The following is a 13,208-nucleotide window of genomic DNA, read 5'->3' on the forward strand; positions in this document are numbered from 1 at the left end:
AAGTGTGTGGCAAAACCAAAAATTTAACCCAGATCTCCAGTCCTGTGCCTTAGCTACAACGTGGTGGGCTGAGTGTATGGCAGTGGCAGAGCACTTCTGGGAGAGGTCCTTGGGTGGGAAGTAAAATTTACAAAATCTCTGGGATTTTTTTTGTAATTCTTGTGAGGTTCAGAGAGCAGGGCCATTCAAAGAATACTTAGGGCTTGTCTTCACTATCGCGCTGCATCGGCACCACTGCACGGATGCAGCGCCACTGATGTAGCATATTTGGGGAAGCCACGCTACATTGACAGAAGAGCACTTTCCAATGGACGCAATTACCCAACCTCAGTGAGAGGCGGAAGCTATGTGTCAATGTAACTTACATTGCTTGGGGCAGGGGTTCAGACCCCTGAGCGACGTAAGTTACATCGACTTAAGCACTAGTGTAGACAAGCCCTTAGTCTTCTATTCCATATGTAATTCACTCTCTAGTTCCTAAGAATGGCCCTGATCCTGCAAAACAATCCTGCAGTGACTTCAGTAGCAGGCATGAGAATCTGGGTGTAAATGAGGGCAAAATTTAGCAAAGTACCTATAATACCTTTGACTGCCCTGTTTAAGAGAGTTCACTGTCAGCAAGTTTCAAAGCCACTGTGGTGGTTAGGAACCTATCTCCATAGTTAAGGACCTACCTGCATCTGTGCCTTTGAAACTTTCCCCCTTAATATTACCATAGTCTGTTCATAGCCAGGGACTGATTAGCCCTTATTGATCACAACCAACAGAAGAATGTTATACCCACTGCCCCAGCTTCCAGTGATTTTCATTTACAACAAGCCACCTTCTCTGCACTACTGCAGTGTACACCTGGGCATCTAGGAAAGGTTTCAAGCTAATTTACATAAGGATGTTTGTTGAATGTGCATGAAGAAGAGGCATCTGGGAGAGAAGTCTGTGACAGAAATGATTTTGCTGATATGGTATTTTTGCCCTGTCTTTGCTTCACCAGGAGGCATCGTGAAAGGGGATGAAATAATGGCTGTGAATGGCAAGATTTTAGTTGATGTGACACTGACAGAAGCCCAGACAACTCTAGCCAAAGCCTGGAATGTGGGTGGGGTAAGTGAATGGGTGTTTTTCCCCCTGAGAAGGACACAGCGGCCATGTGAGTTGTTTGGTTTAAATGTATTCCGCTCTGGGCATTTCATAGTAAGTCTCTCCAAGATGTTAACATTGAAGATGAATTGGGAATTGTCAAGGACTTTATCACAGCATCATAGTTTTATCTAATCCTTCACAAAGGATGCACAAATAACCACTGTTTTGGCTACAGTGAGAATCTTCTAAAGAAGAATGATATCAAGTGTTAAAATTGCCCAGTGCAGGGTATAAATGATCATCCTAAGAGTTTGATACGCAGCAGTCGAGAAAATATTTGTTCATTTTGGGATGTAATTCAGAATTAACCAGCTTGTTGTTAAAACGCTCCTTAGACTTTTGAGACTAACTTAGGCCAGTATCAAATAGATCTTTTTCCTGTTGCCCTTTTCCCTCCTAGCGATGGATTCCTCTGTGACTCTTCCCATGATATTGCCATGTTGGTACTGTAGCCTTCCCTCTGCACCTCCTGCTATGTGGAGTAGCCTCTCAATATATCTCTGACTCATCGACTTTCCACCTATGAGGTTGCTTGGATGTGTCTGAGGGCGGGCAGAGTTTGTCCCTTTTGTGTTTAATCCTGATATGGTTGAAGCTTTCTGTCAAAATTCCACTTTCAAAGGGTCATGTAACGAGAGATAGAATTACCTGGCTGCTTAAGTCTCTCGTAACGATAATACATTCTTTTTACAGGATTGGATTGACTTAGTCATTGCAGTGTCTCCTCCAAAGGAATATGATGATGAAATGTAAGTGTGTACATTCTGTTTCCCCAGCAGTTAAACAGCTAGTAACAACAGTCTGGCTAGCTTGCCTTTTAACATACAGATAATGTTACTAAGGAATGTTTGTTTATTTTAACTCTTACTCTAATCCCTTCTGTATGCATGGTCATTAGTTGCCTTCCTCATAGATGTTATTATACACTATCAACTTCCTTTTTCAAGCCTGAAGATTTAATTATATTTCTTAATCTGCAACTACTATATTTGGCTAATTAAATAAATTAGCCACTTGGGGGAATTTTCAGAAATGCCTTAGTGACTTAGGCACCTCAGTCCCATTTTCAAAAGCAACTGGGGCATTCACTGGGATGAAAGGTATCTCTATGTTTTGAGCTGGAAGATATACATTCCACCTTGCGGAGACATAGTGCTAATCGAGCTAGTGCACTCAAAACCGAGTGTAGCCAGAGCGGCATAAGTGGCAGGAAGGACTAGCTGCTCCAAATACATGCCAAGGACCTTGGACGGGTACATACTCGTGGTTAGCCCGTCTCACCGCTTTGGCTGTGCTCTATTTTTAATACACTAACTCAATCAGAGCTAGCGTGGGTCTTTCTCCTGGAGCTGGAATTTGACCTCCGTTGTATGGAAGGTCTTAGAACAAATTTTGAAAGAGAGAATAGTTAAAGATGTAGAGGTAAACGGTAACTGGGATGAAGTACAACATGGTTTTACAAAAGGTAGATCATGCCAGATCAACCTGAGCTCTTTCTTTGAGAAGAGAACTGATTTTTTTAGACAAAGGAAATACAAGAGATCTAATCTATCTGGACTTCAGTAAAGCATTTGATACAGTTCCAAGTGTAGACATATCCTTAGGCTCCCAAGTACCTTAGTGAATATTACAAATATCTAAAGCAATGAGATAATGCAAAACTAATCAGTATATTCAGTTAAGCAAAGGACCAGGTGAGTTAAAACCAAATGGGCACATTATATTGAAACCAGTTGTTTTATTTCGGACAGATATTTTCAAAAACAGAGCCTGGTTTTCTAATTTGCCCCAATGAGACATATTTGCAGATGTACCTATGCCAAATACACTGGTAATGGGAAGTTACATAGTTCTTATTAAGCCTAATTTCCCATTGCCTACAGGGATCCAGATCCTCAGATGGTGTAAATCACAGTAGCTGCCCCGACTTAAGCGGGGCTACACTGCTTTACACCAGCTGGTTTCTGGATCTGACCCAGAAACTGTAGTAAAAATGTTTAATACCTATACACATACCAGCAAGCAAGGAAATAACTTTCATCATTATTGTGTGTTTTCATGTCCTGTACATTTAGCCCTATTATTCCCTCATCAGCAATCAGCCCCAACACAAACAGAAAGGGTTTTGAAGGCAGTGCAACTGTGTACAGACAAGGGTATCTCCTGCAGCTGTAGCCACTGCAGTGGTGAATAGCCAGATCTGGGTTGATACATACTGTTTCATTGTGAGGATGCATTATTTTCTAAAGCATGTGCCTGCCCGTGCATTGCATGCCTCAGCCTGTCTTCTTACCTGGTCTCACATGGTGTATTGGTGTGTCCTTTGCACTTTTGCCTTGTCTGATTTTGCTAGAGCACAAGGATTTACAGTTTAGAATGATAAAATTTAAACTATGTTTTTAATAAATAAAAGCAATAACCAGGATCAGCGCCACACTGTACAGAGATATAGTAAGAGACAGTAGCACACACATTTGGGCCTTTCTCTGGGATGGGATTAGAATTAACTTGTCAAAGTAACAAAAAATTTATATTGCTTTAGCTCCTTTTTGTTAAGCTAAGCAAAACATTTCTGATTACATGTATCTGTTTTAGGCACTTGTGGAGGACCAGTCACTGTACTATCTTCCAAAAATTAGTAGTGCATTTTTTTGAAATGTTTTACATTAGAGATGTAGGACAAAGGGTTACATGTTGCTTACACATGTGAATTGTTACACATTACTAGTTTGCACAAGATAAGACAAATTGTACAGAACCACTGGCTTGGAGATGCTCATGAATATCTGGGAGCAGAATTTGGCCCTTTTTGACCCGATTCTCACCTAATATAGATCAGCATGGTTCCATTGATTTCAGTGGAGCTACACTGGTTTACGCCAGCTGCAGATCTGGCCCTTTGGGTGGGTGGTAGTTTTGTCAGATCAACAAAATTAGCACATTTAAAGTGCTAAACTTCCAGATGTGCTGAGCAGCCCAACTCCAGCTGAAGTCAGTGGGAGCTGTAGGTGCTTTTCAGCTGTGAAAATCAGATCCTTAAATCTATATTGAAAACTGGCAGTGTTCAAGTGCATAACTTCAAGATTTGTATTATTATCAGCATGTATGAGCATGTGCGTGTTATGGGAAAACAGGTCAAGAAGTGCAGGGATAAAAGGAAAACGTCTGAAAGCCGAGCAGAACAAAGAACCGTGCAAAGAAAATTAAAATCAATAGTACAAGGTTCTTTAGCCATATAAGTAAAAAGCAAACCTGGAAAGAAATGGGACCACTAAGCACTGAGGACAGGATGGAGATTGAAGATAATCTCTGTATGCCCTAATATTCAGTGGGAGTTAGGCACCTAAATACCTTTTCAGTGTCTGGGCCTAGGTCACTACAGAAACCCAGGAGTCAGTGACTGACTGAATCTAAGGGGAAACTGAGTCACTAGCAGGGTCCACTGCCTGGTCTGGACGGGCCTAGTTACCCTTGCTCAGGGCTGTTCCTAAAGACACACTCTAGCCCTATGCAGATCTAGTTTTTATCCAAGACTATGAGTGTGACAGTCCATTTAACTGACTAATAACGAGATAGAGGCTTATCTAGCATCCCATAAAATAATATATCTATGTGAGCCAGTTAAGAGCAGATTCGTCTGCCAGAGGCAGGTATCGTGGGATTTGATGGAGCTACGGTTCTTTCCATCAGAAAAATTCTACCCTTACCTAAACAAAGAGTAGCATTCTGTGTGTATTGACGGCAGCAAACAAGTTCCCTCAGCAAACAGACATAATGCTTCCTGCTGAAGGAAACTATTTTTCTATCTAATATATCGGTCACCCTAGTTAAATGCCTGTTGTACACTCCAGGGTTCTGTTGCAATAAACTGGAGCTGATATTTGTTTGGCATCAGTGTGATCACATGCACATTTGATTGTTGTTCGTGTATCATGGTGCCTCTGCTGATATTTTTTTTTCTCTTGGTCTTTGGAATAGTTCTCATTCTTTCCACCCCAAAACAAACATTTGCACATGTGCACATACACATATAGCTTGATCCTGTCCGTTCTGATTGCACTCATGCCCCAGTGGTCTCCTCAGAAGGGGCACAGCTGTTTACAGGATTGGATCCTCGCCCACACAGGCATGGGAGAGCCTATTGTTACAGAGGCAGTTGTGAAAACAATTACATGAATTATATCTCAACACCACTTTTCTTATTTTAGGAATTTATGGTTATTTAGGCAGCTAAAAATGACTCCTTCCATAGGTCCAAAGAACAAGAGTTACTATTAGGGCTGTCGATTAATCGCAGTTAACTCACGTGATTAACTCAAAAAATTAATTGTGATTAAAAAAATTAATCACGATTAATCACAATTTTAATTGCACTGTTAAACAATAGAATACCAATTGAAATTTACTAAATATTTTTGGATTTTTTTTTTACTTTTTCAAATGTATTGATTTCAATTACAACACAGTATACAAAGTAGACAATGCTCCCTTATATTGTTATTTTTTATTACAAATATTTGCATTATAAAAATGGCAAACAAAAAACAATATTTTTCAGTTCACTTCATACAAGTACTGTAGTGCAATCTCTTCATTGGGAAAGTACAACTAACAAATGTAGATTTTTGTTGTTGTTACATAACTGCACTTAAAAACAAAATAATGCAGAACGTTAGAGCCTACAAGTCCACTCAGTCCTACTTCTCGTTCAGCCAATCGCTAAGACAAACAAGTTTGTTTACATTTACAGGAGATAATGCTGCCCACTTCTTATTTACAATGTCACCAGAAATTGAGAACAGGCATTTGCATGGGACATTCGTAGCCAGCATTGCAAGGTATTTATGTGCCAGATATGCTAAACATTTGTATACCCCTTCGTGCTTTGGCCACCATTCCAGAGGACATGCTTCTATGCTGATGACGCTCATTAAAAAAATAATGCGTTAATTGAATTTGTGACTGAACTCCTTGGGGGAGAAAATGTCTCCAGCTCTATTTTACCAGCATTCTGCCATATATTTCATGTTATAGTAGTCTCAGATGATGACTCAGTACATGTTGTTCACTTTAAGAACACCATCACTGCAGATTTGACAAAACACAAAGAAGGTACCAATGTGAGATTTTTAAAGATAGCTACAGCACTCAACCCAAGATTTAAGAATCTGAAGTGCCTTCCAAAATCTGAACAGGACGAGGTTTGGAGCATGCTTTCAGAAGTCTTAGAAGAGCAACACACTGATGCGGAAACTACAGAACCCAAACCACCAAAAAAGAAAACCAACTTTCTGCTGGTGGCATCTGACTCACATGATGAAAATGAACATGTGTTGGTCTGCACTGCTTTGGATTGTTATCACGCAGAACGCATCATCAGCATGGACACATGTCCTCTGGAATGGTGGTTGAAGCATGAAGGGACATATGAATCTTAAGCGCACTGGCATGTAAATATCTTGCAACTCCAGCTACAACAGTGCCATGCGAACACCTATTCTCCCTTTCAGGTGACATTGTAAACAGGCAGCATTATTGCCTGCAAATTGTAACCAAACTTGTTTGTCTGAGCGATTGGCTGAAGTAGGACTGAGTGGACTTGTAGGCTCTAAAGTTTTACGTTGTTTTATTTTTGAATGCAGTTAATTTTTTGGACATAATTCTGCATTTGTAAGTTCAATTTTCATGATAAAGAGATTGCACTACAGTACTCGTATTAGGTGAATTGAAAAATACTATTTCTTTTGTTTTTACAGTGCAAATATTTGTAATAAAAAATAAATATAAAGTGAATACTGTACACTTTGTATTGTGTGTTATAATTGAAATCAATATATTTGAAAATGTAGAAAACATCCAAAAATATTTAAATAAATGGTATTCTATTATTGTTTAACAGTGTGATTAATCATGATTAATTACTTTTTTTTAATCGCTTGACAGCCCTAGTTACTATTCACATTATACCTTGGTGTGTCTGTCAACAACCATTCATGTCTCTTTGCCTTTTTATTGCGGGCCTGTTTCTATTACTGTACTGTCATTTAGTGATTGTCCCAAGAATTATCCTTAACTGCTTCTCAAACCCAGTTTATAGTGTAAACTTTCTGTGTGCTTTTCATGCATGATTTTTCTAAATATGATTACAGGCCCCTGGAAGGACTAAGGTAAGACTTCTCATGTAGGCTTGCATGAAGGTTTTGTGGTCGTTCTCTCTCTGGTTAGATAAAATGCAAACCAAAATCAGCCAGTTGTGATTTCATTATTTTATATGGTGCTTATCACAAACTCCCAAAGATGCATTCTAGCTAATCGTTTCTTTTTTATTGCAGGACATTTTTTTAAAGTAAAGAAGGTAAAGTTGAAGAAACTAAGTCTGTGCCCTGAAGAAAGCTGCTGATTCATAAATATCAAATCAATACCATTGCAAAATCTACTTTTATATGAGAGAAATATGATTTTTTGACTGTACTAAGAATTCAGTTGGACTAGAGAGAAACCTCATATTTCGACTCTTTGGGCAACTTATGTAATTTCAGGATCTTCGCATCGATCCAGAGCAACATGTGCTTATAGGAGAAAGATAATTCCTGAGAAATGTTGCCAATGCAAAATAGTTTATTCTATAAAATCCATTTTTCTATAAGGTTTAGGGGTCAAATTTTGAAAACCAGCCTCCAAAAGTGCACCTGCAGTTTGCCTAGAAATGGACATCAGTATGCACAACTGAGGAGTTGAAAATCATATGCTTTCTCACAAGCAGTTTCATAAGTCAGCTTGGAGGGGATTGTCTGTCATTTTTACCTTACATATTGTATTTTTCTATTGAGGTCTGAGGGATCAGTGTTTGTAACTCCTGTTAACATGAATAGATATTATCCTTGTAAATCAATCAAAGCCCAATTCTGCCTCCCTTCTGCACAACGGTGAATTTCACTCAGTGTGCGTAAGACCTAGACCAATGGTGGACGAACTCTGGCCACCGGGAGCTGCAGACAACCATGCAAATATAAACAAACGGCGGCCCACCAGTGGATTACCCTGACGGGCTGCGTGCAGGCCGCAGGTTGCCCACCACTGACCTAGGATGATTTTGAACGCTTGCGGGGGCTTAAATGGTGCAAAGGATTTATGCTGATTCTCTGTACAGAGGTGAGTTTCATCCATTGCGTAATATCTTAGTCAGCAAGGATTCCCATTGACGTCAATGCACTTGTTCAGAGTGAGGTACTACTCAGCCTGAATACTGGTAGCAAATCAGGCCCTCAGGTATCAATGGGTGAAGAGATCCAGTTAAGGATACCCTTGCTCATTTGATTAGTACCCAACGAGACTATTAATGTTAAGGCTAAAAGATCACACCCAAAATATAACCTCATATTATCAATGACTCAGTATCTTACAGTTAACGATTACAGTAACTCATCTGATTTTAAAATAAATTGTCTGATAAAATTGTATTTTTTAGAATTTGTTCTGAATCTCTTTGAAAGCCATTGAACGTTTCTTGCAGTAAAAGTTCATCTTGCCTTCCTTAGATTACCCTAAATAACAACATGCACAGAGATCTAAGCAGTTTTTGATTTCACAGACATTTTAACAACTAGAAAATCAAGATGAAACTAACAGATTTTATTTCTCAATCAAATACTTTCTTAAATAAATGCAAAATCTTGTCGGATTCAACACCCGGTAGATGTTAATAACACAGAGGGCCTGATCCTTGGCAGGGTAAATTGGCTTAGCTCTCTTATAGAATCAGACCTTATATCATCTAAATATTCCATTACGTCAGATTTCAAAAGACACCTAACATGAAGACATTACGTATATTCCTATCTGTATATTGCATTTCATGTTGTCTTTAGGTTTTTCCTTTCTAATTTACTAAGAGCTGAAGCCCATAATTCATACACACTGGGAATTTTATATGCTCAAGGCATATGGGATTGGGCCCTAAATGTATAACATGACAAAATAACAAAGTATTAATTCCAAGTTGAATCATAATGGCGTACCACTATGTGCACTGATATCTTTACGTGTGAGCTGATCTCTTTGGTTTCACATGCAGTAATCTATCAATAAACCAGTTTATGCATCTGGGTAGGATACATGTTACACTTTTTAAATCACTCTCTTACAAATAAATAGCACAAGAATAAAATTGTTCGTGCCAAACACAAGAACTCCTGTTTCTTTTTTTATGCACATGTGTTGGGGGTGGGGTGTAATAGCAGATAATAGCAATCTGCTGAGGATACAGTTTTTCCAAGCCAATCTTGAATAATAAGCTTCTTTGCAGCAAAACAAAAATGCTTCAGGGGGCTGGAGGGAAAGATGTTGATGGATAGATGGAGCTATGGCTGGTCTGAGCAGCAGTAACCCCCTCCCAGATTTTCAGATATGCCCAGTTGCTTGGGGGCATGCTAGAGTTCGCCTGCTTCCTTTTACATCCTCTCCCAGAGTTGTAGAGTCCCTACCAAATGGAATAACCTAAGCACATCAAAATAGGGCCAAGAGGAGAATGCAGCAGAGCATGCTCCCTCTTCTGCTCTGGCTCCCCGCTTGCCACATGTTGCCACTGTTGTGGAAAACGAGTCACACCATCTGCTTGGTTCAAACAGCCTGAGGCCTTTTATTGAATACAAGCATGCAGGGAGAGGGAGACAGAGAGGGTCACACGCAGGTGCCACTCTGGTCTCTGTCTGCCCTGCCCCTATAATACCAGTCTTATATAGGTCCAAATCCAAGCCAAATGATACATTTCCTTATTAGTTATTTTTTTTCACCACTCAAGCATTATTAATAAAACCTTATAAGGAGATAATGGAAATACAGTTTCATAATTAGCACTATGCTGACACACCTTGTTGTTATCAAGATCTGCGGTTTGCTGTGGCAGCGTTTTGACTAGGGACTTTTGCAGAGTGGAGGATGCATATAATGGACAGCTAGGGACTCTTCTGGAGGTCCTTTGGCTCTTTTCTAGTTAGAGATTGGCCTCGTCCATTATCTGGGTCAAGTGCCACAGCCTAGCATACGTAAATGCTTTTAGCTTAAGCCAAGTCTTACAGCATACAGGCCTGCAGGCCTCTTACGTTACAGCTCTTGCATATGTTGCATATAGTGCATAGATTGTGCAGCAGAATGGGAAGGGGTCAGGTCAATAGTAACCCGCTGCACTGTCTAGTGAAAAGTATCATGCAGCCTAGTGACACTATCAAAAGTCGAACACTCAAAATACCCTCAGTGTATTCTGTGACACACCTGTAGCGTATAGACTAGTAGTATACTGAGATTGAGGCCCCAACTGTGATTAGTGCCCTAGGCACTGTATGGATACATAACAGAGAGACCCTAAGGACTTACAATCTAAGTAGACAAGACCAGACACAGTGTGAGAGAGGGGAAATATCTCCCTTTTTTTTTTTCTCAGATGGGGAACTGAGGCATAGAGAATTAGTGAATGAGATTACCTGGGAAGTCTGTGGGGGAACTATAAATTGAACCCAAAGCATAGTTCCTTAACATAAAACCATACTTCCTCTCCACTTCTACCCAACCAGCTGATTTAGTCAGACATCACTTACAATGCACAAGAGGCAGCTGAGAAAACCGCAGTTCTCTGAGGGGTGTTCTATTGCCATCCAGCACTGATGTTTGAGCACTGGTTTCTTAGAGGAGGAGTTGTGTCTGCTAGTTCTGATTCAATACCATGGTGGCAAAGCCACTGCAGGGAACCTAGCCTGGGAGCACTCAAAAGAAGCAGCTGAAACCTCAAGTCTGTTTTTAACAATTGGCCATCTAGTGTTTTCTTCTTGTTCATTCTAGCTTTCACAAATCTAGGAGCTGAGTCATTTCTTCACCTCTTCCAGCCATTCATGCTAAAGATCCTAAGCTAGAAATAAATACAGTTTTCAAGCAATTTTTTCATTGGATACATCTTGTTGCAGAATTTTCCAAGGTGCTTAAATGAGTCAAAGACACCATTTGAACTGACATCATAATGTTTCCTGGCTGCTGTAATAGGTTTTACATGATTACATATCTCATATTAGGGGATTCCTGTCCTTTTGTAGGTGAATTAAACCAGCTGCTAGACGACTGCAGTAAGTTAAATGGGACTTTCTCTTTTATCCAGTTGAGATATGGTGTCTTCTTTGAGAGTATGGAAATTCTGATCAGATACACTAAATAGCAACAGGTCTGAGTGCCACACTGACAATATTGCACGTGTGTCTAACTGCCTTTAACATAAACTTCTCTTTTTTTAAAATTTCCTTTACTCAAATCTCCAGGGGAACATTTCTAGTTTCTCAGAGCTGTTTGTTTGGTTAAGCCTGTTAAAACCACTGTCACTGTCTATGGGATAATCGTCCAAGGAAGATTTTCTCAGAACTGTTAGCAATCATTCTTACTCTCTCAGGAATTTCCTGGCCCAGTTCGTCACAGTTGTCTTCAGCTCATCCTCGCAATCTCTGAGCTGAAGTACGAGTTGTAGGAGTGACTTGTGGCTTCTCCGTCTGCTTTGTGTGTGTTTGTATGCAGGCAAAGAATGTGAAGTCTTATGGATAGAAGGCATAAAACTTTTCAGGGCAGGGGACCATCTCTTTGTTGTGTGTTTGTACAGCACCCAGCACTAAGGAGCCCTGATCAGGGTCCCGAGGCACTACCACAACACAGATTATATTTTTAAAAAGCACAATTTAGCTATAGCTTTTGCATATGATACATATTTTCCTCTGAAAATTGGTCATGCCTCTTTAAAAGCAGTATTAGATATATATTCTCAGTGTGTATACACATCAATATGGTGGATTCCTTTAAATTGGTTGCATTCATTCACAATACATTGGATTAAGTAGCACTTTCCTTCCAAGAATCTCAGCACTTTGCAAACAGTGGGCTAGACTGTCAGTATATACCATTGCCCTGAACAAGGGTTGTGTCACCTCAGAGGCCAGTTATGGCTCCCTGATTCTCAAAGCAGCCACACTGAGGCTATGACAGATTAATATACGACAGCTGATGTATGTGGTCCCTAAGAGACGATATGTCAGCTGTGAATTGGCAAAACTGTGCCAGGGCAGTCGCTACAGAAGCCAGCTGTGGCCACATTACATTAAAGGAGAGTTCCCCAGCACCCTGGGAAATTGTCAGCTGGGTTGATGTACCCCGATTCTGACCCCTTTGCACCACTCAGGCAGCACAGAGGGGCTGGCACCAGGGCTGAGAATCTGACCCGCTAAAACCCTATTTTTCTTTTTCAGGAGGAACTAGTTTTTAGACTCACCAAGTTTGTGACCCCAAAATCTCCCTTTTTCACTATAGGTCAATCCTGGTAAAATTTGGTCCCAGTGTCTAAAGGTTCCTTCAGTGTTTATCTGCCCACTTTATGCTATATAATTGTTCCTGTTCTCAGTTGATTTCTGTGTGTCTTCTCTTTTTACCTTAAGGCTTTTCTGTTTGCCAAAATGCTCGTGTGGAGGTTTGCATTCTGGAGAAATGGTGAGAGATGCACATGCATCTGCCAGGGGATCAATGCTCATTTTTGTGTGGGGGACTCTGAAATTATACTGTGGCTGTTTTAATGAATTGTGTTTTTCACTAACCGCTTTGGGTCCCCAGAAAATGCCCTTCCCACTCTGTTTCCGTTTATTTTTAGTCTCTGTTTTCCCCTCTTTTCCATTTTTTTTTTTTTAGTGCTTCTCTTCTTTCTCATTTCTCCCACTCCTCCTCCCCCACCCCCCGTTTCTTCTTTCCCTTTCTCTTCTTGTTTCTTTTACTGTGTTTATTCTTTGTTACTAGGTGAAGATTTGTTCCTGCTCCTAACAAAGTCAATGGAAGTTTAGCCTTAGACTTCAGTAGGACCAGAGCAGATAGTTAGAACCAGACTCATAAAACCCAGACTCCTTTACAACACCTCAAATCACAACCCTGGATGCGATTTTCAGAATCTAAGTCATTTAAGAGCATAAGTCCTATTGGATTTCAGGGAGATTTGTGCTCCTAAATAATGTTAGGTGCTTTTGAAAAATCTTACGCCCAGTTTTTTGTTTATTTCA

The 13,208-nt window shown here is 40.1% G+C and overlaps 1 protein-coding gene across 6 annotated transcripts in view; it reads left to right on the forward strand.

The window, feature by feature from the left end:
* The window catches only part of USH1C (USH1 protein network component harmonin), a 104,081-nt gene extending 94,760 nt beyond the window's left edge, over positions 1 to 9,321 (forward strand). For all 6 annotated transcript variants that reach the window (XM_043548946.1, XM_043548943.1, XM_043548944.1 and 3 more), the window contains exons 19-21: positions 992 to 1,101; positions 1,834 to 1,889; positions 7,473 to 9,321. In XM_043548946.1, coding sequence (XP_043404881.1) covers positions 992 to 1,101; positions 1,834 to 1,889; positions 7,473 to 7,485 — 179 coding nt within the window. In that variant the 3' untranslated portion in view covers positions 7,486 to 9,321. The remainder of the gene's footprint in view (positions 1 to 991; positions 1,102 to 1,833; positions 1,890 to 7,472) is intronic.
* The last annotated feature ends 3,887 nt before the right edge of the window (positions 9,322 to 13,208 follow it).

The sequence above is a fragment of the Chelonia mydas genome, chromosome 6 (genome assembly GCF_015237465.2).
Source record: "Chelonia mydas isolate rCheMyd1 chromosome 6, rCheMyd1.pri.v2, whole genome shotgun sequence".
Classification (NCBI taxonomy): domain Eukaryota; kingdom Metazoa; phylum Chordata; order Testudines; family Cheloniidae; genus Chelonia; species Chelonia mydas.